General features: G+C 33.2%; 1 protein-coding gene across 5 annotated transcripts in view; it reads left to right on the forward strand.

Annotated features, from left to right (window-relative positions):
• LOC101898679 (nuclear pore complex protein Nup154) overlaps positions 1-22,817 on the forward strand; it is a 177,308-nt gene extending 154,491 nt beyond the window's left edge. For all 5 annotated transcript variants that reach the window (XR_009344012.1, XM_059130342.1, XM_059130358.1 and 2 more), the window contains 2 exons: positions 22,409-22,531; positions 22,597-22,817. Coding sequence is in view for 4 of the 5 variants with exons in the window: in XM_059130342.1 (XP_058986325.1) it covers positions 22,409-22,531; positions 22,597-22,729 (256 nt within the window). In the remaining variant the exon portion in view is untranslated. The remainder of the gene's footprint in view (positions 1-22,408; positions 22,532-22,596) is intronic.
• Positions 22,818-23,639: the final 822 nt, after the last annotated feature.

Genomic DNA, 23,639 nt, shown 5'->3' on the forward strand with positions numbered 1-23,639 from the left:
AAAGTCATCGGGTACTACAGCCGGACATTGTCGAAACCTGAGAGGAATTACTGTGTGACGAGGAGAGAGCTGCTTGCTGTCCTTGAGTGCGTTAAACACTTCCACAAATACCTATATGGCCAGCATTTCCTGCTGAGGACCGACCACGCTGCTCTCCAATGGTTGCTGCAGTTTAAGAATCCGGAAGGTCAACTAGCCCGTTGGATCGAGAGGCTTCAGAGTTATGACTTCAGAATCGAGCACAGAAAAGGCGGAAAACACGGTAATGCTGATGCCCTGTCTCGTCGGCCATGCAAAGTAGAATGCAAGCACTGCTCAAAGGCTGAGAATAAAGAGAATATCGTTGATGTCCGACTATTGCAATTTGAGTCGGGTGAAGATTGGTCGACGGAACAACGAAGAGATCCCATTCTGGGCAAAGTAATTTCGGCCATAGAAACGGGCAAACGACCTAGTCGCAAAGAAATTACCTCCAAAAGCCCTCTTTTAAAATCCTATTGGGCCCAGTGGGACAGTCTACTTATAATAGATGGTTGCCTATATCGCAAATGGGAAAGTGAGGACGGTAAATCTCACCGGAACTTGATCGTCGTCCCAGACTCCAAAATAATAGATGTCTTGTCGGAGTTTCACGATGGGCCAAGTGGAGGACATCTTGGCATAGCGAAAACCGCTGAAAAGGTAAAGCAGAGATTCTACTGGGTCGGCTGTCAAAAATCCATTGCCGACTGGATCGCCAATTGTGAAAGGTGCATAAGAGCTAAAGGTCCAACACGGAAGAGTCGAGGCTACATGCAGCAGTATAATTCAGGAGCCCCTTTTGAAAGAATCGCAATGGATGTAGCTGGACCGTTCCCAACAAGCGACTCTGGGAACCGGTATGTCTTAGTGGTCATGGATTACTTCAGTAAATGGCCAGAGGTTTATGCTATCCCAAATCAAGAAGCCAGGACAATTGTGGATGTGTTCAGCAAAAATTGGATTTGTCGCTATGGTGTTCCATCTGAGGTTCATTCCGATCAAGGGAGGAATTTTGAATCAGCGATCTTCAAGGAAATGTGTGACTCCTACGGAATCAAGAAAACCAGAACGACGCCCCTACATCCACAATCAGATGGCATGGTGGAAAGATTCAATCGCACCCTGGAAGAACATCTACGGAAAGTGGTGGACAGTGGCCAACGAGACTGGGATGAGCATATTCCCAAGTTTTTACTGGCTTATAGATCGGCCATTCATGATTCCACATCCCGGACCCCAGCCAAAGTTCTGTTCGGAAATGAATTAAAGCTACCTGGCGATTTGATATTCGGTGCTACCCCAAACGACGATGTGAACCAAGATGAAGACAGTCAAAACTCTTTTAGTAAAGTCCACGATGCAGTCCGACATCGAATAAAAATGGTTAGCAACCGCATGAAGGCAAGGTACGATCGAGCGGCAAATACCGATGGGTTTCAAGAAGGGCAACTGGTACTATTGTTCAACCCACAACGAAAGAAAGGACTATGCCCCAAATTACAAACGCACTGGGAAGGACCCTACAAGATTGTCACGAAAATAAATGACGTCGTTTATCGCATCCAGAGGAGCGACAGTCCCAGGTCGAAGATGAAAGTTGTACATTTGGAGCGGCTGACCCCCTACGGAACGGGAACTGTGCCTATTCGGGACGAACAGGCTTAAGCGGGGGGCAATGTTACGAATATAACTTTAGATTTAAGTTAATTTAGATGAATTCCGTTAAAGAATTTGAATTGTAACGTAAATTTCTACTACGCAGTTTATTTGAATAACTTAACAACAACAACTACTGTATAGATTTTTCTACATCCTTCCATTTCCTCTTTCATTTTCTATTTTGTTGCTGACGTACAATTCTTGTTAAACGTCATCATTGATGATCGCTTAATTCCTCTTTCTTTGTTACCCCCTCGCCTGTGTATGTGTTGTTGTTATTGTTCACTCAATGTAAGTTTGTATGTGTTCGTTGCATTGGTAGATTGTTCGTAATCTAGGCGTTACCAGATCGTCTAGAAACTTCTGTAGCGACAGGCGAGGCTCATATAAATAGGGGAAATGGAAAGGCAGTTAGTCAGTTGTGAATCAGATCGCGAATTGAAACCGTCGAGTAAAGTAAAGTGCAAAGTAACGTTGTGTGAATAAAATCATTGTAATAATCGTAATCCGAAAGAACCCGCGTTTTATTTGGTACGAGCTGTATTGGGAAATAAAACAACGTCTACACGGGATTAAGTAAAATCCAAGAACGTAACAGTATTTTTGGACCGATGTTCCAGCGCGTTTACACTGAAATAAAAATGGTGCAGCTGTGCATTCCAACGAATACCCAGCTTCGTAAAGATGATCTGAAGGAAGTGGTTCGTAAAGATGATCTGAAGGAAGTGGTCGTAAAATACTGCGATCATTGGCTGTCCATTTACGTAATTCAAATTTGCGGAAGATAGAGCAACAATTTGTTGGTCTCTAGATTTGTGCGCTGTCTCCAAACCGTGAAGACGTCATGTACGTACATGCACTTCCGAAGGATATGTTGTTGTTTGTTTATCCGGATTAATAACTGGATGGTGAGGTAGGTAGTAAACCGTAGAGCTGGCGGACGAATTCGAAACCAGTCTCATGTGGTCTAATTCTAAATATTCCCGGATGTCAGTTTGACTAGGTTGACCTGAGAATTCTGGTATAATGAAAAGTTATATATATATATATATATATATATATATATATATATATATATATATATATATATATATATATATATATATATATATATATATATATATATATATATATATATATATATATATATATAACTTTTCATTATACCAGAATTCTCAGGAATATATATATATATATATATATATATATATATATATATATATATATATATCGAAGAAGTGTCTTGATACGATTATCTTCGGAGTAATTTATTGTGGTAGTTAATACCGTTATTTTGGAAGAAAGAATTGGACCAGTAATGATCCAGCCATTTTTTTTAAGCCATTAATGACCTTAAAATGATGGATTGAATTCCTCGAAGAAGAATTCTAGGATATAAATCAGCGCCTAGGAGTAGATCAACTGATCTAGATTCAAAGAAATTTCTATCAGCCAAACGAATATTTGACAAACGGGAAATTAAGTCACCACCAAGTGAAAAAGATGGTAAATTGCCAGAAATAGCAGGAACCACTAAGGCTGACAATTCCATGAATATTGATGTATCGATAACAAATGCAATTTGCTTGATGTAATGGACCAGGTTTGGTTAATGCCAGATATATTAGCTTGTGTCGACGTAGTAAAAATACCAAGACGTCGTTGTAAGGTTTCAGTAATGAAGGAAGCTTCAGAAGCTGGGTCAATTAAGGCACGCTGGGTCAATTAAGCAGGGTATGTGATACCTTGATGAATTAAATGAACCATTGCTGTACCTAAAATAACATTTTTGTTGTGCGAAATATGATACACCTGACGAAGTCGATGGAAGATTTGAATTCGCATTGATAGATTGGGAAGAAGGTTGGTTTGAAATCGACCTCGAAGATGTCGTTGATGGAACGGGTACTACAGGATTGGACATCGCCCGATGTTAAAGGGTGTGATGCCGTTTTTTGCATTTACCGCAGTTATGTTTACTCACACATTTTTTGACCTCATGACAATTAATACAACAATTAAAAAGTGTGAGTACTTAATGGCGACCTTCTACTGATAATTGGTTGAATTCTGGACTCAAACGCAAAGGATGAATAGATTTCGGGCAAAGAACGCACACTCTAACTGAAGGACCATGAGAAGAATTACCAGAAGGAACTGGCTTCGTAAAATGCGCTCGCACCTTCTTTAAATTTTCTAGAGGAATCTATGCCACTAATATCTCGAAGGCACGTAAGAGTTTGAATCCGTTCCGTAAGGAAATGATCCAATTCCTTCCAAGGTGACAATGCCGATTTGTTTTTGACCGTATGTTCCCACAATGAAACTGTGTTTTTAGGTAATCTTTGTATGCATAAAAAGACTAATATGGGATCCCAATCGTTCTTAGAAATGTCGTAGATCGCCATAGCCGATATACATCCATTAATTGCCCGCTGAAGATTTTTTACCCCGTAGATGACTCATTGTCAAGAACCGGAAGATCAAAAAGTAATTTTAGTTGATTGTTAACTAATATGTCATAAGCCTCCCTAAATCAAAACTTCTGTACGTCAAAGGGAACTTTGATGTTACATCTTTTGCTTCACCACTAGTTTTTTCAGCAAGTAACATAGTTTTACAATGTTACTAAGGCGCCTGTTGTTGATATAAACCGCCGAGAAAAAATCCCTGAATAAGAAAATCACCATTAAAACATCAATATCGCACGGCGGAAGATTTAAACTATGTATAACATTGTCATTTGAAGCGAAAACTTCAATTAACCTTCCCGTTTGGTGTGAAACACCAGACAACGAGAGAATATCATCAGGATGGGGGGTATCTCTTCCAGGGGTACTAGAAGTTGTTTATATGTATCGAAGAATACTGAAAATTAGGTTATGTGTATCGAATAATACACGAGAAAATTATTTCCGAAAAGAAATAATTTTAAAACCAAGAAAAAATGACCAACAATTTTTGATTTGATTTTTTCTTCAATTTATGGCCAAATGTAGGGTGCACGGACTGTAAAATGCACGCTACAAACCAGAGTTAATAAAAAATAAAAAAATATGTTTAAAATCATTTTTACATAAATAATAACGAATAATATTATGATGCAAAACGACCGAATGTAGGGTGTATTCAATAACGATATAATTAATTTCCAACAGAACCGTTAAAACTTTTAAGAACAATTAAAATTTTAGAAAAAAAATATTTTATAATTTTGGTCCGAACAGACCTAGTAAACAATTTTCACTTTTTGTAATGAACACACCTATTACACGGCTACTGACTACCTAACACAAGACAGTCAACCACAAGCATACAGCACTGATAAGTGATAGTATTGTTTTTGTTGCATTAACCACTAGTATCACTGCCTTTACACGGTGGCTTTTTTTAACCATGCCATTTTTTTGTTGGTAAAAGGTGTAGAGAAACAAGGATAGAAGAAAAAATGGCACGATAAGCCAACGCACAGGGTTGCATGCCATTTTCTTTGCATTTGTCTTTTTGCTTCTTCCGAATTTTTTATGATTTTGACATTTCATATCGTTTCTTTATTGTAATTTTTGATGCGTTTCTTTTATTGTGATGTGATGTGTTTTTGAATTGTATAGTGAATTATAGGTGTGTCTGGTTACTATTCCTGCAGGAATTGTCCAGCAACATCTTTCTGAAACAGTGAGGTAGTTTTATTCTCTTTTGCAAGGAAATTGCGAAAAGTAAACAGACGGTATTCCTGCAGAAGCTTGCAACTAATCAACTGATTTGTCAAAACAAACAAATTTGTCCCCCATTGAAAGATTTAAACGAAAGGAACCACCACCAATTTCACTAGATTTATAAATAAAAAGGAAATGACAATAAAATAAAAATATATGCAATAAAAGGAAGATAGATTTGATGTGTTCCGCGGAATCCTTTAAACCTGTTGCTAACGGCATTTGTCTAAAAATGTTGGAAATAGTCGTTTATTTTCTTATTACATATTAATATTTATGTTTTTCACATTTGTAACAACTGTTACAAATTTTAGGGTAACCAGACACACCTTATATGAAAATTAATTGGAAGTTTTAAAAAGTAAAAAAAGAAAGTTAAAATAAAAGTTAAAAATTTTAATAAATATGTGGACCAGATCGACAATAACTTTTTCCATAATTTCTTTTTTAGATTCACACATTTAATTTTAAATCACTTCTTCATAAATATCTGTTACAAACAATTAGCACAACAATACAGCTCTATACGAAATACTGAATAAAATAAAATGTCAGACAAAATACCAAGCACTAATATAATAAAATGCCACCGTGTAAAGGCGCGAAGATTTACGCAGAAATGTTAAAAGAGAATTGATAAAAATGCCACCGTGTAAAGGGAGTGTATGTTCTTATTGTTATTTGAATTCTCTTTTGTGTTGAAAAACAACACAAAACTCTTGTCCCCAAAATCAAAAATTTTTCCCCAAATTTGATTCAATTTCCCCAAAAAAATCCCCAAGCATTTAACAAAAAACGAACAGAGTAATTTTATTTGAAACAAGTAAAAAAGCTGTAAGTTCGCCTGGGCCGAACTTTGAATACGCTCCACCATTTGGAACGAATTTGGAATAAATTCTGTTAAAAATTCTTAAAAATAAATAAAAAATATTAGGATCTATGCGACGACATGGACCTGCATATGTAACCTGCATAAGCCATTACAATATTCAAATGCGAAACATAAAAAAATCGTGAATAATGTCGCTAAAATCATCAAAATGCCGAACATCGGGGGGTACAGTTATATGGGGGCTGAAAGTTCTGCAGACATAATATACATTTGAGTAAAATTTTATCAACCTACTTCATTTCATTCGGAAGCTAGAGTGATTTCCACAGACGGATAGACGGACGGACATCGCTAAATCGACATAGAATTTTATGCTGATCAAGAATATATATACTTTGTGGGGTCTAAAATGTATATGTTGAGGTGTTACAAAGGAAATGACAAACTTAACTTAAATATTTGTACATAGAATTCAATTCGTAGACTAGTTTATCTTGCATATTTTTCGTCCCCAATAACATAAATATGGAAAATATCTAATAAATAGAACATTTTAATTCCATATACTAGACTTTTCAAAGTTGCATTTCATTACTAGGAATAACCACGTCAAAAACTTCATATTGCAAATCGTCAGCATTTTCAGTCTCATTTTGTTTATATAAATTCTTATTATTAAAAAGCTTTATCATTTCTTTGGTGGGCTCAAAATTTTTGCATGCAAAAATCCTCGCAAATTCCGCAATTTTTTAAAAAGATCCCCACTAAATCCTTAAGCCCCCAACTTGAATTTTTCGTTCCAAAAAAAAAAATATATCCCCTTTTTGGGGAAAATCCTCAATACTAGCAACACTGATCACAGATCACTGCTTATTTATTTCCACCACACTTTTTATTTCGCTTTACGCGTATATCGTAAATAAGAGCGAATATGTGCAAATGTGTTATGAGTGTAATATTCTTGAAGAGAATTATTACGCACAATAAGAAATCGACACTGTTGCAAATTACGAAAAAGCGAATTATTGACGGACGGACACTTAAGCAAACGAAACGAACGACCGTAGTTAAGCACTGTATTTGTTTTTGTATCGTATTAAATATTTTTTAGAGAATATTTTTATTCAAACACTCGCGTTTCTGCTCCCTAAAAATGACGGTACGTAAATTTAAGTGATGAATGGATGAATTTATTTAAATAAATGATGATGATGGGAAGATTGGCGAGAGTTGATGATGGTTGTTTGCTGTATTGACTATGTCAAAACCCTTTGAAATAAAAAAGGAACCAGATTAGTTGCGGAGCAGTGTAAAGAGAAAAAAGGGTGAAATAAAACACAAGAAATTTAGTATTTTTAAATTAAAATATTGGCGGTTTTATTAGATTCTTATATTAGTCGAAAAACTAATATAATTTTACCTTTGTTGTACAGGGTTGCCCATATTCGACGGCAACGCCATAACTTTTGACAGAGATGTCACATCGCTTAATGACATACCGCGTTTGAAGCGCCAGTGCAAGCAGATTTTTATCATGAACCAATACACGCCACGCGAGCGTTTTGAAATTTACATTCAACAGAAGAAGTCAATTGTGAAATCTCAACTTGCTTTTAAAACATTAAAAAATGTGAGAAGTGCGCCTTCTAAGAACACCATTAAGCGTTTATACGAAGAAATTTCGACTGGTAAGGCTCTTTCTAATCCGAAGAGGCCATATAAAAGTCGACCAAGGCGATCGGCCGAGAATATCGCTGCCGTACGAGCCAGTGTTGAGAGGTCCCCAAGAAAATCCCCAAAACGCCGTTCTCAGCAGTTGGGCATGGCTCGGTCCACTTTACAACGGATTATTCGCATTGATTTGCATTTGTTCCCGTACAAAATTCAATTGACGTAAAGAATGTTGCCTGCGGACAAGCCTCGTCGATTGGAATGGGCCCAAAGAGTCATCGGGTCCGTCGAATATGGGCAACCCTGTACAATGGTGATGCAGCGATGTTGCTAGGACGAATATCCGTGAAACAAGTGAAGTAAAAGCAAGGAGAAAGCCAAGATGTCTCAAGAGCCACGCAAATTGACAGATAATACTCGTTAGAATTTGTCATCGCTAAGTTTGAACGAAAGTTCAAAGTTGAATAAAATGGTGTGATGGCAAATAACTAGAAATGATGACGAGTTGCATTTTAGGTTTGTAATTTAATTTACAATTAAACAGTTCTTATGAAGGGATTATTGTCATGTGAAAGAAGTAGGTTCACGTTTTGAAATGAGGTCCATAACGCTTTGTCGGTCAATAGTGTTTGTTAAAATGTGTTCGGTAGTTGAAAGCTAGATGCCTATTTTAGACAATAGATCGCTATTTAATACCGTATTCCGCACTCATTTTATTTTTGATATTATTCATTCAGAATTTCAAACAATAAAAAACAATAAATAATGTACTATATCATTTTGAAAAAATTTCACGCCAAGATTTTTATCATTCACATTGTATATCCAAATATATATCATTCAATCATTTGCTATAAAAAAACAAGTAAAAAAGCTGTAAGTAATACCCTCCACCATTTCATACAAATTTGACAATTTCCAAAAAAAAAAAAATAATAAATAAATAAATAAAGTCCGTTAAAAATTCTGTTAAAATATTAAAAATACCGATTGCCTATACGACGACGTGGACCTGCATAGGCAACTTTTGTCATAAGTTATCACAATATTTAAATGCGAAACTTGAAGAAAAATCTGTTTATAATGTAGCTAAAAGCATCAAAATACCGAATATGGGGGGTACCGTTATATGGGGGCTATACGAAGACGTGGACCTGCACAGACAATTTTCTGGCATTGGCTGAAGTATCCATTACGAACTTCACATGCGAAATTTGAAACAATCACGGTAAATAATGTCGCTAAAATCATCAAAATACCGAATATCGGGGGGTGCGGTATATGGGGGCTATACGAAGACGTGGACCTACGCGGCCCATTTACGAACTTAACCTGCTTACTGGCAAAATATACATGTCTGCAAAAATTTAGCCTTCTATCTCAATTTGTTCGAAAGATAGCGTGATTACAACAGACAGACAGGCGAACAGACAGACAGACAGACACACAGACAGACGGAACGGGCTAAATCGTCTTAGAATTTTTCGCTGATCAAGAATATATATACTTTGTTGGGTCTGACATGAGTATTTCGAGGAGTTACAAACGGAATGACAAAATTAATATACCCTCCATAGTATGGTGGAGGGTATAAAAACAATATAGATTTACAGGAAAGTAAAGTTGAGAAGAAAAAAATCTTAAACTTGTTCGCTGAAATTGTTTTCAATAGAATTCGAATATCATGACAAACTCTTAAGGACCTTTAAACATTTGATATAAAAAAACCCAGCAAACAAATTGAAGATTTTTTTCTTTTTCAATTGGTTTTTTTTTCTGTCAATTTTATATGATGTACGATTTGTTTTCAATCTATGCCACGAATATCTCGAAGGCACGTAAGGGTTTGAATCCGTTCCGTAAGGAAATGATCCAATTCCTTCCAAGGTGACAATGCCGATTTGTTTTTGACCGTATGTTTCCACAATGAAACTGTGTTTTTAGGTAATCTTTGTATGCATAAAAAGACTAATATGGGATCCCAATCGTTCGTAGAAACGTCGTAGATCGCCATAGCCGATATAAATCCATTAATTGCCCGCTGAAGATTTTTTAACCCCGTAGATGAACCATTGTCAAGAACCGGAAGATCAAAAAGTAATTTTAGTTGATTGTTAACTAATATGCGGACATTGTCATAAGCCTCCCTAAATCAAAACTTCTATACGTCAAAGGGAACTTTGATGTTACATCTTTTGCTTCACCACTAGTTTTTTCAGCAAGTAATATATTTTTTCAATGTTACTAAGCCGCTTGTTGTTGATATAATCCTCCGAGAAAAGATCCCCGAATAAGAAAATCACCGTTAAAACATCAATATCGCAAGGCGGAAGATTTAAACTATATATAACATTGTGTTTTGAAGCGAAAACTTCAATTGACCTTCCCGTTTGATGTGAAACACCAGAAAACGAGAGAATATCATCAGGATGGGGGGTATCTCTTCCAGGAGTACTAGAAAAGTTGAAATTAAAATTCGATGGAGGATTTGTTTGGGATAAATGATCAGAGTTCGAAAGAACCGATTGAATTGAAGACGTATTGGATGGCTTTTGCGAAGCACGAAGCTGCTCCAATTTTCTAATGGTTGATGCAATTACGTTGACATATGCCTTAAATGCAGCGTAAGGACCTTTAAACATTTGATATAAAAAAACCCAGCTAACAAATTGAAGATTTTTTTCTTTGTCAATTGGTTTTTCTTTTCTGTTAATTTTATATAATGTACGATTTGTTTTCATTTTGGGCCAAACAAATAATTTGTGCAAAATTTCATCTGGATCGGGCAATAAATGCGAACTATTATTACGAATGTGAGGGACTTAAACACCAAATCAGATGAAACATATATATGGGAGCTACAGCTATATCTGAACCGATTTTCCAAATTTAATGTCCTTGCTTCTAGACTGAAGTCGATGGGATATGCCAAAACTCAGTTTATTTCGACTGATATTGGCTATTTGGTGCACAACTCACCCGAAATCGATTGAGGATATATATGGGAGCTATATCCATATCTGAACCGATCTTGACAACATCGTACTGTTTTAAGGGACTAAAATATATACCTACACTTTACACTTTTATACACATTTTAAGCCAAATCTAATTTAAACATGAGGTCAAGACCCCCGAAATAGGTTAAATCGGGACGTATCTTTATAATGGCACTACTCCAAAACATTGACCTACACTGCGAAGAGGTTTTCTAACACCCTTAGAGACCAATATGCCAAATATGGGGCAATCTATTTAAAAATATGGCCAAGGACCTGGAAAGCTAAAATCAGGGGATGCCTTCATATGACGGTTATACCAAACGTTGGCCCAAACTTATAGTTTTTTGAAAGGGTATTTTCTTCTTTCTAAATTCTCAAGTTACCAAAATGTATCAAAATAAGGTTGAAAAATGTAAAAAATACTTTAAATCGTGATAAATCCTTATATGTGGGCAATATTATAACGTAGACCGACATGACCCATATTTTGTACAACTACATGTAACCCATTGGATTGTATCAAATCTAAAACTCTATCGTATATTTTGCGAAGGCTATATATGAATGGTCTCTAAAAAATTTTAGCCTGGTAACTAGAGTATCCAATTAATCGGGTTTAGATTTTGTTCGATTAAAAAATTGGTCGATTTTGGGGTGTTTCATTTCTTCCATTAATGGATTAACAGTATTAAATTGCTCGAATAATTCGATCAACCGAATAAGTCGAACAACTCGAATAATTTCTGTATACCTTACGTGAAACAAAAACAAGTTTAATGTTGGCGTGAAAATTTATTTATAGAAAACAACAAAATTATATTAAAACATAAAAACAAACGCAAAATAATAATTCATATGAATTGAAAAACGCTTAATAAAATAATTAGGTACATACAAAATGAGATCTCTTTTGCTTAAAATGTTTCTAATCAGATCTTGTAAACTTAATATGCATTTTTATATATATTTAGTCATAGGCCCAGTTGTGACTTTAGCAGATGTTATTGGTTCTTCATCTAAAATGGCACATAAGTTGCATTTTGTATTGTTTCCATCTTTTGTTAAATGTTGACAAATCAAACACATTTTTAAAGAAACAACTATTTTTATTTGCACCATTTTTGTATGTTATATTAAAAGCTTTGACAATGTGTTTTCCTTAACAAAGGTTTAAATTAAAGTTATATTTATTTCATATAGAAATTCTGAAATTTAACCATAAACTTATATGTAAACAAAACAAACACACTTGAACAAAAATGGGTTGAATGTGTTTAAAAACAAGTGTTAATCAGAATTCGGCGCTAGTATTCGTTTACGCCTTTCGCGTTTTTGCAAGCCGCCATCGGCTAGACCAGGCCAACAGCGCCGGTATTACATTTATATAAAAATAAGAATTTATTTGAAATATATTAATTTGAAATTCTCCGATTAATCGAACAACGATAATCAATTGGATACTCTACTGGTAACCCAAAACCCTTTTTTAAATTTTGTTATACTAATCAAATACTATCCACTTAGAATTTTCCCACCCCCAAATTAGCTGTTCCCCAATATCGTTACTAGCTATTGCATAAAACAATACCAGTAGTTAACGTATATTAAAGGTTTCCGATAAATTTTCAGAGGATATGAGTCCTTTTCTTACTAGATTTCAAATTCGCTCTACCATTTTGTATAGCTCGCATATTGCAGTGCCTCTTTATATTCGGTACTGCAGTGATAGCAGTCCCAATGAAAAAATCTGCGAATACATCAATTTTTTTGCTATGTGACGATTCATACAAAATCGGAATGGCATCTTGGCAAAAAAAATTCGCGAGAAAATATGACACTATATATATATATATATATATATATATATATATATATATATATATATATATATATATATATATATATATATATATATTTTTTTTTTTTTTTTTTATATATATTATTATATATTATTTTTTTATATAAAAATGAATTTTGTTTTTATGTTTTAGGTTTTTAAAAAGTGAATAAAGTACCTAATTTAAAACAAGAAAAACTTTCTCATTTTCTTAATTTTTGAAAAAGTTACAGGGCATTCATTCTCCTTGTAATTTCAGTTGCTTTAGTTTTGGCCACCAGTGTATATATAGAGTATCATGTATTCACGCGATTTGTCAAATTTTCAATTGTCAATTTCAATTGTCTAAATACATTTTTTTAGTCAAATTAATTGATAATGTGGTCAAGACCAATTGCAAATTGTAGGCGAAGAGGTTTTGTAACCCCCTTAGATCACCAAAAATAAAAACAAATCTTCTACTTGTTCGCTGGATTTTTTTATATCAAATGTTTAAAGATCCTTACGAAGTTTGTCAATAGAATGTACTATTATTTTGATATTCGAATATATATATATATATATATATATATATATATATATATATATATATATATATATATATATATATATATATATATATATATATAGTGTCATATTTTCTCGCGAATTTTTTTTGCCAAGATGCCATTCCGATTTTGTATGAATCGTCAGATAGCAAAAAAATTGATGTATTCGCAGATTTTTTCATTGGGACTGCTATCAATGCAGTACCGAATATAAAGAGGCACTGCAATATGCGAGCTATACAAAATGGTAGAGCGAATTTGAAATCTAGTAAGAAAAGGACTCATATCCTCTGAAAATTTATCGGAAACCTTTAATATACGTTAACTACTGGTATTGTTTTATGCAATAGCTAGTAACGATATTGGGGAACAGCTAATTTGGGGGTGGGAAAATTCTAAGTGGATAGTATTTGATTAGTATAACAAAATTTAAAAAAGGGTTTTGGGTTACCAGTAGAGTATCCAATTGATTAATCGTTGTTCGATTAATCGGAGAATTTCAAATTAATATATTTCAAATAAATTCTTATTTTTATATAAATGTAATACCGGCGCTGTTGGCCTGGTCTAGCCGATGGCGGCTTGCAAAAACGCGAAAGGCGTAAACGAATACTAGCGCCGAATTCTGATTAACACTTGTTTTTAAACACATTCAACCCATTTTTGTTCAAGTGTGTTTGTTTTGTTTACACATAAGTTTATGGTTAAATTTCAGAATTTCTATATGAAATAAATATAACTTTAATTTAAACCTTTGTTAAGGAAAACACATTGTCAAAGCTTTTAATATAACATACAAAAATGGTGCAAATAAAAATAGTTTTTTCTTTAAAAATGTGTTTGATTTGGCAACATTTAACAAAAGATGGAAACAATACAAAATGCAACTTATGTGCCATTTTAGATGAAGAACCAATAACATCTGCTAAAGTCACAACTGGGCCTATGACTAAATATATATAAAAATGCATATTAAGTTTACAAGATCTGATTAGAAACATTTTAAGCAAAAGAGATCTCATTTTGTATGTACCTAATTATTTTATTAAGCGTTTTTTAATTCATATGAATTATTATTTTGCGTTTGTTTTTATGTTTTAATATAATTTTGTTGTTTTTTGTAAATAAATTTTCACGCCAACATTAAACTTGTTTTTGTTTCACGTAAGGTATACAGAAATTATTCGAGTTGTTCGACTTATTCGGTTGATCGAATTATTCGAGCAATTTAATACTCTTAATCCATTAATGGAAGAAATGAAACACCCCAAAATCGATCAATTTTTTTATCGAACAAAATCTAAACCCGATTAATTGAATACTCTAGTTACCAGGCTAAACTTTTTTAGGGACCATTCATACATAGCCTTCGCAAAATTTACGATAGATATGGGTCATGTCGGTCTACGTTTTAATATTGCCCACATATAAGGATTTACCACGATTTCAAGTATTTTTTTTTAATTTTTCAAACTTATTTTGATACATTTTGGTAACTTGAGAATTTAGAAAGAAGAAAATACCCTTTCAAAAAATTATAAGTTTGGGCCCACGTTTGGTATAACCGTCATATGAAGGTATCCCCAGAAGCGTAATATGCATTCCACAAAAATGATTTTTGGTACCATATATCATATACAGCTCTAAAATAAGTGTATCAAATGTTGTCAAGATCGGTTTAGATATTGATATAGCTACCATATATATCCTCAATCGATTTCGGGTGAGTTGTGCACCAAATAGCCAATATCAGTCGAAATAAGCTGAGTTTTGGCATATCCCATCGACTACCGTCTAGAAGCAAGGACATTAAATTTGGAAAATCGGTTCAGATATAGCTGTAGCTCCCATATATGTTTCATCTGATTTGGTGTTTAAATCCCTCGCATTCGTAATAATAGTTCGCATTTATGAAATTTTGCACAAATCCAGATGAAATTTTGCACAAATTATTTGTTTGGCCCAAGGACGAACCCTATTGAAATTGGAGATAATCGGTAAAAATTTACATATAGCTCCCATAGATATATTCGTCCGACTTGCCTTTTATTGTGCACCAAACGTGTTATATCAGCCCGTATAGTATGGAATTTTGCACATACAACCAAATTAGGCCTGAAAATTAATGTGCCACAAATTTGATCGAAATCGGTTCAGATATAGCTATAGCTCCCATATACATTGTTCATCCGATTTGTTATTTTTGTCCTCCGCAGCCGTAATATGCACTCTGTAACAACAATATTTGGGGAAATATATGAAATACAGCTCAGAAATACCTTTGCTACATTTTATCGAGATAGGTTCAGATTTTACTTTTTATTGTGCACTAAACGTCTAATATTTGCCCAAATGGGATGGAATTTGGCACTTACGACCGAATTGAGTCTAGAAGCTAGTATGTCAAATTTGAAAATCGGTTCAGATATAGCTATAGCTCCCATATATATTGTTCATCCGATATGTTACATTTGTTACCCACAGCCAGGTTATGAGGTTATTAATCTCGCCTCTAAAGGAGAGAAATATATTAATTAATTAACAAATAAACTTAGCAATCCTCTTCGATCTTTATGTAAGGAATATAAGGAATTATATAATAAACTACTATTTTGAATTATTTACAGTTTTCAGTCATATATTAAATTTTAACGCATTTTTTGTGTAATAAATATTTTGAAATAACCTTGGGAAGATGCGTGGATATTTATTGTAGCTGGTTTTCCCTAGCTTACTAATGCCCCAGACAGGCGGCATACTTAACTTGAATAAAGTGACTTAATGCAAATAGATTTGTGCATTCTTCCCTTTGTTAATGCACGAAATTCAGTTTATATAGTATTAAGCTAATTTAACATGGCAAAGTTTCTAAAAATCAGGAAAATAAGCGAAGCTTATGCCGCTAAAGAAACACTAAGTTTTTAATAGATCTACGTGGGGAACGAAGCGTAAATACAGATACTGCCATCTATCAGGGTAAAAATGAAATGTGCCTGGACCGATTTGGATATTTTTTTTTCAATGTTCAGCCTACCCCGAGTTAGATTTTTATGCAAAGAAGAAGTGACCACGCCTACTTTTACGCCCATTCTTTCGATTTACCTAAAATCCTAATATTTTCCAAAAATAATAAAGTTACCTGTTCCAAAAGTTACCTGTTCCAAATGACGTATTCTTTACTCTCGCTCCAACCCTAGGTAACTGTTTGGGGTCAGAGGAACTGGCCACACATACTTCTTTAAACCTTTATATATAATTTAAAAAAGTATAGTAACACATCAGTTGAGAACTGCATGGCCGATTTGTTTCAAATTTTCTTTTGGTTATTTGTAATTACAGTGGAAACGTTTTCACTAAAGAAAATATTGAGAAAAGCCTCTAAAAAATCGCGGAACTGAAAATTTGACTGTTATATTCTGATATGGAATTTTTATCGAGTTGTTTCAGAATGCCTCTTGGAATTAAAAATTTTTAATGGAAAAAAAATCGAAAAATTTTTTCATATTTTCTATACATTTTTGATTAAAAAATACTTCTCAATGCATCAAAAAGTTTAAAATCTCAACGTACTTTTAAATTTGGGCTATGCCTAATGAGGAACCAATAGTAAACAGTTATAACAAAAATATGCAAAATGGCGAATGTTTATTATACCTAAACGAAATGTATATATTCCAACTTCCTAGGAATCTTTATATATATAATAAAAATAAAATAATAAATAAAAAAATATATATATTATTTAGTTACAGCTCTCATATATTATCTCCTAATATTCGTCGACCAAATGTGCTCTAATTTAGCAATCGATGATCTCAGTACAGTTAAATCCAGGTTCGACCCATGTAACCTTCCGATTTGAGGTATTTTGAAAAATTCAAAAGTATTTTCGATGTTAAGAATCCCTTGTCAGAAAAAATGCAACAAAAGTAAAATTAATGATTTATTTCCTATTCACCAGTACCTCTTTATATTCATTATATCATCGTAAATGAAATTCGTAAGTGCCAAATTCCATCCCATTTGTGCAAATATTAGACGTTTGGTGCACAATAAAAAGTAAATCGGACGAAGTTATATATGGGAGCTATATACAAATCTGAACCTATCTCGATAAAATGTAGCAAAGGCATTTCTGAGCTGTATTTCATATATTTCCCCAAATATTGTTGTTACAGAGTGCATATTACGGCTGCGGAGGACAAAAATAACAAATCGGATGAACAATGTATATGGGAGCTATAGCTATATCTGAACCGATTTCGATCAAATTTGTGGCACATTAATTTTCAGGCCTAATTTGGTTGTATGTGCAAAATTCCATACTATACGGGCTGATATAACACGTTTGGTGCACAATAAAAGGCAAATCGGACGAATATATCTATGGGAGCTATATGTACATTTTTACCGATTATCTCCAATTTCAATAATAATTTGTGCAAAATTTCATCTGGATCGGGCAATAAATGCGAACTATTATTACGAATGCGAGGGATTTAAACACCAAATCATATGAAACATATATATGGGAGCTACAGCTATATCTGAACCGATTTTCCAAATTTAATGTCCTTGCTTCTAGACTGTAGTCGATGGGATATGCCAAAACTCAGCTTATTTCGACTGATATTGGCTATTTGGTGCACAACTCACCCGAAATCGATTGAGGATATATATGGTAGCTATATCAATATCTAAACCGATCTTGACAACATTTGATACACTTATTTAAGAGCTGTATATGATATATGGTACCAAAAATCATTTTTGTGGAATGCATATTACGCTTTTAGGGATACCTTCATATGACGGTTATACCAAACGTGGGCCCAAACTTATAATTTTTTGAAAGGGTATTTTCTTCTTTCTAAATTCTCAAGTTACCAAAATGTATCAAAATAAGTTTGAAAAATGTAAAAAATACTTTAAATCGTGATAAATCCTTATATGTGGGCAATATTAAAACGTAGACCGACATGACCCATATTTTGTACAACTATTGGATTGTATCAAATCTAAAACTCTATCGTCAGTTTTGCGAAGGCTATGTATGAATGGTCCCTAAAAAAGTTTAGCCTGGTAACTAGAGTATTCAATTAATCGGGTTTAGATTTTGTTCGATTAAAAAATTGATCGATTTTAAATTGCTCGAATAATTCGATCAACCGAATAAGTCGAACAACTCGAATAATTTCTGTATACCTTACGTGAAACAAAAACAAGTTTAATGTTGGGTTGAAAATTTATTTATAAAAAACATCAAAATTATATCTATATATATAAAAATCAATTGTTTTTCTTTGGTAATGGAATCAGTTGAGAACGGCTGGACCGATTGCATAATTTTTTATACAAACGTTCGTGATACCCCGAGTTAGGTTTTTAAAGAAAAAAGTATTGACCACGCCTAATTTTACGCTCACTATTTCGATTTATTTAAAATCCTTATATTTGCCAAAATAATGAAGATATCGGTTTAAAGATGATTACACGAGATGCTGTTGACTTCTCATCCAACCCTAAGTACTTATTTGGCGGCTGAAGAACTAACCACGCCTACTTTTAATCTAAATATATCTATCTATATATATAAAAGAAAGTTGTGTTAGTTACTAAGCTAATAAATTAAGAAACGCTGGACTGATAACATCCAAAAAAATCGCATACAAATTTAAAATTTTGAACATTTTCATTTTGACTTTTGAAATGTACAATCGTAATGTTTTATTTAGCATGATTTTTTTTCCATTTGACTTACTTTTTTCGAATGTACATTTGAAGTGTTTTTTATACTTTATTTCTGAATTCGAATATTAATACCAATTTGACGTGATTTCTTGAGAACCGAAATTAAAGGAAAGTTACATTGAAGTATAGTACCGAATTATGTGATGGTGAAACGGAATAGATGATATCGAAATAATTTAACGCGGTAACACAAAGATAAAAGATAATTACTTTTTCAAAATCGCTAAAAAATCACGAAAAAAGAGATCTCATTGCAAAAATTATAAAATCGGGAAAAAATGGAGAAAAATCGAAAAAAAATTCAATGGAATCGAATTTTAAATTAATAGTACATTCTATAGAAAGACCTATAAACTTTTGCTGTAAAAACTCTTCGAACAAGTTGAATGACTTGGCGGATTTTGACAATTCATACAATTAAAATATGCCAATAAAAATGTAAATGAATAAATCTTTTTGCTGGATTTTTTTTCAATTTGACATATTATATCTCTTCTATTTTGAATTCTGAATGAATAATATTAAAAATATAATGAGTGACCTACTTGGACCTACTTCTTTCATATGACAATAATCCGTCCAATGAGAACTCAAAATGCAAGATACCTTAAATCGCTTTTGCAGGTCATGATATATGACAGCCGGATAAGGTTACAATCCGATTTCAAGTATAGTTTACATTTTAAGCATATTTTGCATACTCATTTTAGCAAAACTTGGTAATTTGAGAAGAAACCAGCCTCGCAAAAAATGATCACGTTTTGGTATAACCATCACATGATTTAAACTATTTTCGTGGTCTTCGACATTTAATTTTTAGGCCTTTATTTGGCATCTTTGTTTCTAAGGGTGTAGAAAACCTCGTCTCATAAAATTTTCAACTTTCGGAGTAGTCCATCTTGGACTTGACCACATTTAGCAATTGATTTGGCTAAAAAATTGTATTTTGGCTATTCTGGGGTAGGGAATCTTCTTACAGATAATTGTCCATATAGGCATTTATTTGAGAATAGGTCCCACATTAGTGTACCTCCAAGTCTACTTTCCCAACCAATGTGTGGTCAAAAAGGAAATTTTGTATTCTATTGATCTATTGAATTTGTAATCCCCAAGAGAATATTGGTTGGGAACGTAGGTGGGATGTATGTCTATATGACATAAACTCCGAAATGGGACTCATTCTGTCGGAAATTTTGGCAGAAACATGAAAAAATCACAAATATTAATTTCTTTGATCGTCATTGAATTATACTATGATGAACAATATGGACTTTAAAATACACGGTACAAGAATAATTTTGTTTGTGTAATAAATACTTTGAAATAACTTTGGGAAGATGCGTGCCCTAGACAGGCGGCAGACTTAATTTGAATAAAGTGTCTTAATGCTAATTGATTCGTGCATTATCCCAATTGTTAATGCACGAAATTCAGTTTATACAGCATTGGGCAAATTTAACATAGCAAAGTTTCTAAAAACCAGGAAAATAAGCGAAGCATATGCGGCTAAAGAGATACTGAGTTTTTAATAGATCTGTGGGTGGAACTAAACGGAAATACAGATCTGCCATCAATCAGGGTAAAAATGGAAAGGGGATTTTTCAACGTTTATGTGGTTTGTTTGATGCTGAGACTGATATTAATGGAGAACAACCGACCGAGAATTGAGCCTGGCGATGTTGAAAAACATTTTAAAATGTGTATCCAATGGGTTCCAAAAAATAATATAGATTCCACCAAATCTATAATATTAAGAGAAATTCAAGAAGAGGCCATACAAAAAACACTACAAGTTCCTACAATACAAGCCGAAAACTAATATGTTTTCCGTTGAAGTCTTTAAAAATAAAAAGTATTGTTGTAAAAAGTATTGTTGTAAATAATATTAGGTTAATAATTTATCAATTTAACGTACAGGGCTGACATATATATTCATCGGAAAAATATATTTTAATCAAAAGTTTTGCTTATTCTTTATCCGAAAATGTATAAATTTGCGGTAAAAATTAATCATAAAATATAAAAAAGTTGTTATACAATTTAAATTAATTTAGATTTCCTGCCAGAAACTATGACGTTTATAAAGAAAAAAAAAAATTATTTCATAGAAAATAAATCCAACATAGTGTAACTTTGCTAAATATGAAAAGAATACACAAAGTGCCAATTACGATCAGCGTACATTCAATCATACGATTTAAATCTATAAAAAAACTAAATCTATGTGGGATATTACAATAATTTAAATGTTGATAACGTTTTCTACTTTTTCGACGTTGTGTACATGTATATGACGTTTTCGACGTTTATAAATGTTCAACAGTTGAATACCTAAAAAACTATCAAACGGAACATGTATGGTTAAAATAAAAAAAAATTCTATTTGCGCAACAAATAGAAAACTATTATCATTGTAATTGTAGAATATTGTATTGAAAATAGCAATTTAATAAATGTTATTTCACTGGTTATTCATATTTCCTATCTCCTGTTGTCTTGACACTAGATCACTTTATATTTCTTATTTTTAGACCATGTGCCTCCTTTATAAATATTTCGCTTCATTCGTCGCTTTAATGAACGTCGATAGAATTTCTCCAGACATTTTTCACAAAAATACAAAACAAAACTTGAGGAAAGTTTACGCTTCACAATTGCTTTGCAAGCGTTGTTTGTTTGTAAGACGATTTTGATTACATTGTAGACCAAACTGAAGATATTTAACTGTGCAAAAAACACGTAACGTTCGTAAGGCAGAGTTGCCCTATATTAGGATCAATGTGAGTGGATTTGGAAATGATTAGTAAATCCAAATAAATAAAAATAATTCAAATTGTGTTAGTAATTGATTTTCCCGGATTGTCGATTTTGTCTCTGGTGCATGTGTTACAGCTATTTTAGTGAACACTGCATTCATTTCGAAACATAAACTTGAAAATTTTCAGTCAATGTAATTTCCTTAATGCATTTTTATCGCTAGTTTCTTTTCGCCTGTTTTCACACAACAAACAGAACTTATGTTTCCATTAAGTTTGTTAGATGAAAATAGGGCACACTCAAATCGAAAAAAGTCAAAGGACAAAGATCATCCTACTTGTGAATTAGTTGTATGAAAGCATTGACATAAATATTAACAGAACTTCAATCATTTTTACGCGACCTTACTAATAGCCCTTGCATCATATGGTAGTGCAACTTCTAACCATAAAAAATTGGTAATACATAATTCTAAATGGTGCCAATGATAAAGAATTAAAATGAAGATTAATGAGTGTATTGTATTGAAAGAAATTAACCATATAAACATATTAATAAGCACTTAAACATTTTCAGTATTTGAACCTTGTCATTTATTATTTTGTTCTTTATAGGATGATCTCCATTAATGAACGGATTTGGGCTAATGAAGGAAATGAATGGCATTTGGTCCAGTCGTCAATAAGAGTTATATCTTTATTATCAAATAACGCACATACGTTATGGTCCCGATCAAGGTATTAATAGAACAGTAAATCTTTTATATTGTTTAGTAATTAAATTTAATTCACTTTAAAAACAGGAGACGGATCATTGGAAAAGCTCAGGATATGGTGTCTGTTTGTTTAAATATTTGTTATCAAAAACCAGGCACTGAACGTATGCAGCAAACTCTGAAAGAACTTCAATGTAATTTTCAGAGAAATCTACCATAAAATATCTTGTGTTCAAAAATTATATGAAAATAATAAACATAATTTTTAAAAATAAAGCTCTAAGTTAATATATTGCAAGTAACCTGAATTCTGTAATAAGAGATTTCATTTTACACTTGGTTCTTGTTTAAAACACTGGATGTGGTCTCGGATTTTGGTAGATGGTATAGATGATCAAAACATTTAGCATGACTGCTTCTCCTGTGATTTAAAACAAGTAAGAAAGCTGTAAGTTCGTCCGGGCCGAACTTTGAATACCCTCCAACATATGGAACAAATTCGGAAATTTTCAAAAAAAAAAAAAAAAAAAAAAATCCGTTAAAAATTCTGTTAAAATCTTAAAAATGCCGAATGTAGCCGTTATATTAGGGTCAATACGACGACGTGACGTGCATAGGCAACTTTTGTCATAAGTCATTACAATATTCAAATGCGAATCTTGGAAAAAAATCGGTGAATAATGTATAATGTAAAATCATCTAAATACCGAATATAGGGAGGTACCATGTTGGCAATACCAAGACGTGGACCTACACAGAAACTTTTCTGTCTTAGGCAGTAGTAACTATTACGAACTTCAAATACCAAATTTGAAACAACTGCGGTGAATAATGTCGCTCAAATCATCAACATACCGAATATCGGGAGGTAACGTTATATGGGGGCTATACGAAGACGTGGACCTGCACAGATAATTTTCTGTCATAGGCTGTAGTATCTACTTCGAGTTTCAAATGAAACAATTCCGGTGAATAATGTCGCTAAAATCATCAAAATACCGAATATCGGGAGGTACTTATATGTATGGGGGCTATATGAAAACGTGGACCTACATGGCCCATTTTCAATACCAAAAGACATAACATACATTTTAGTAAAATTTTATCAATCTTATTCAGTTCGTTCGGAA

This window comes from Musca domestica, unplaced genomic scaffold (assembly GCF_030504385.1).
Source record: "Musca domestica strain aabys unplaced genomic scaffold, Musca_domestica.polishedcontigs.V.1.1 11, whole genome shotgun sequence".
Classification (NCBI taxonomy): Eukaryota; Metazoa; Arthropoda; class Insecta; order Diptera; family Muscidae; genus Musca; species Musca domestica.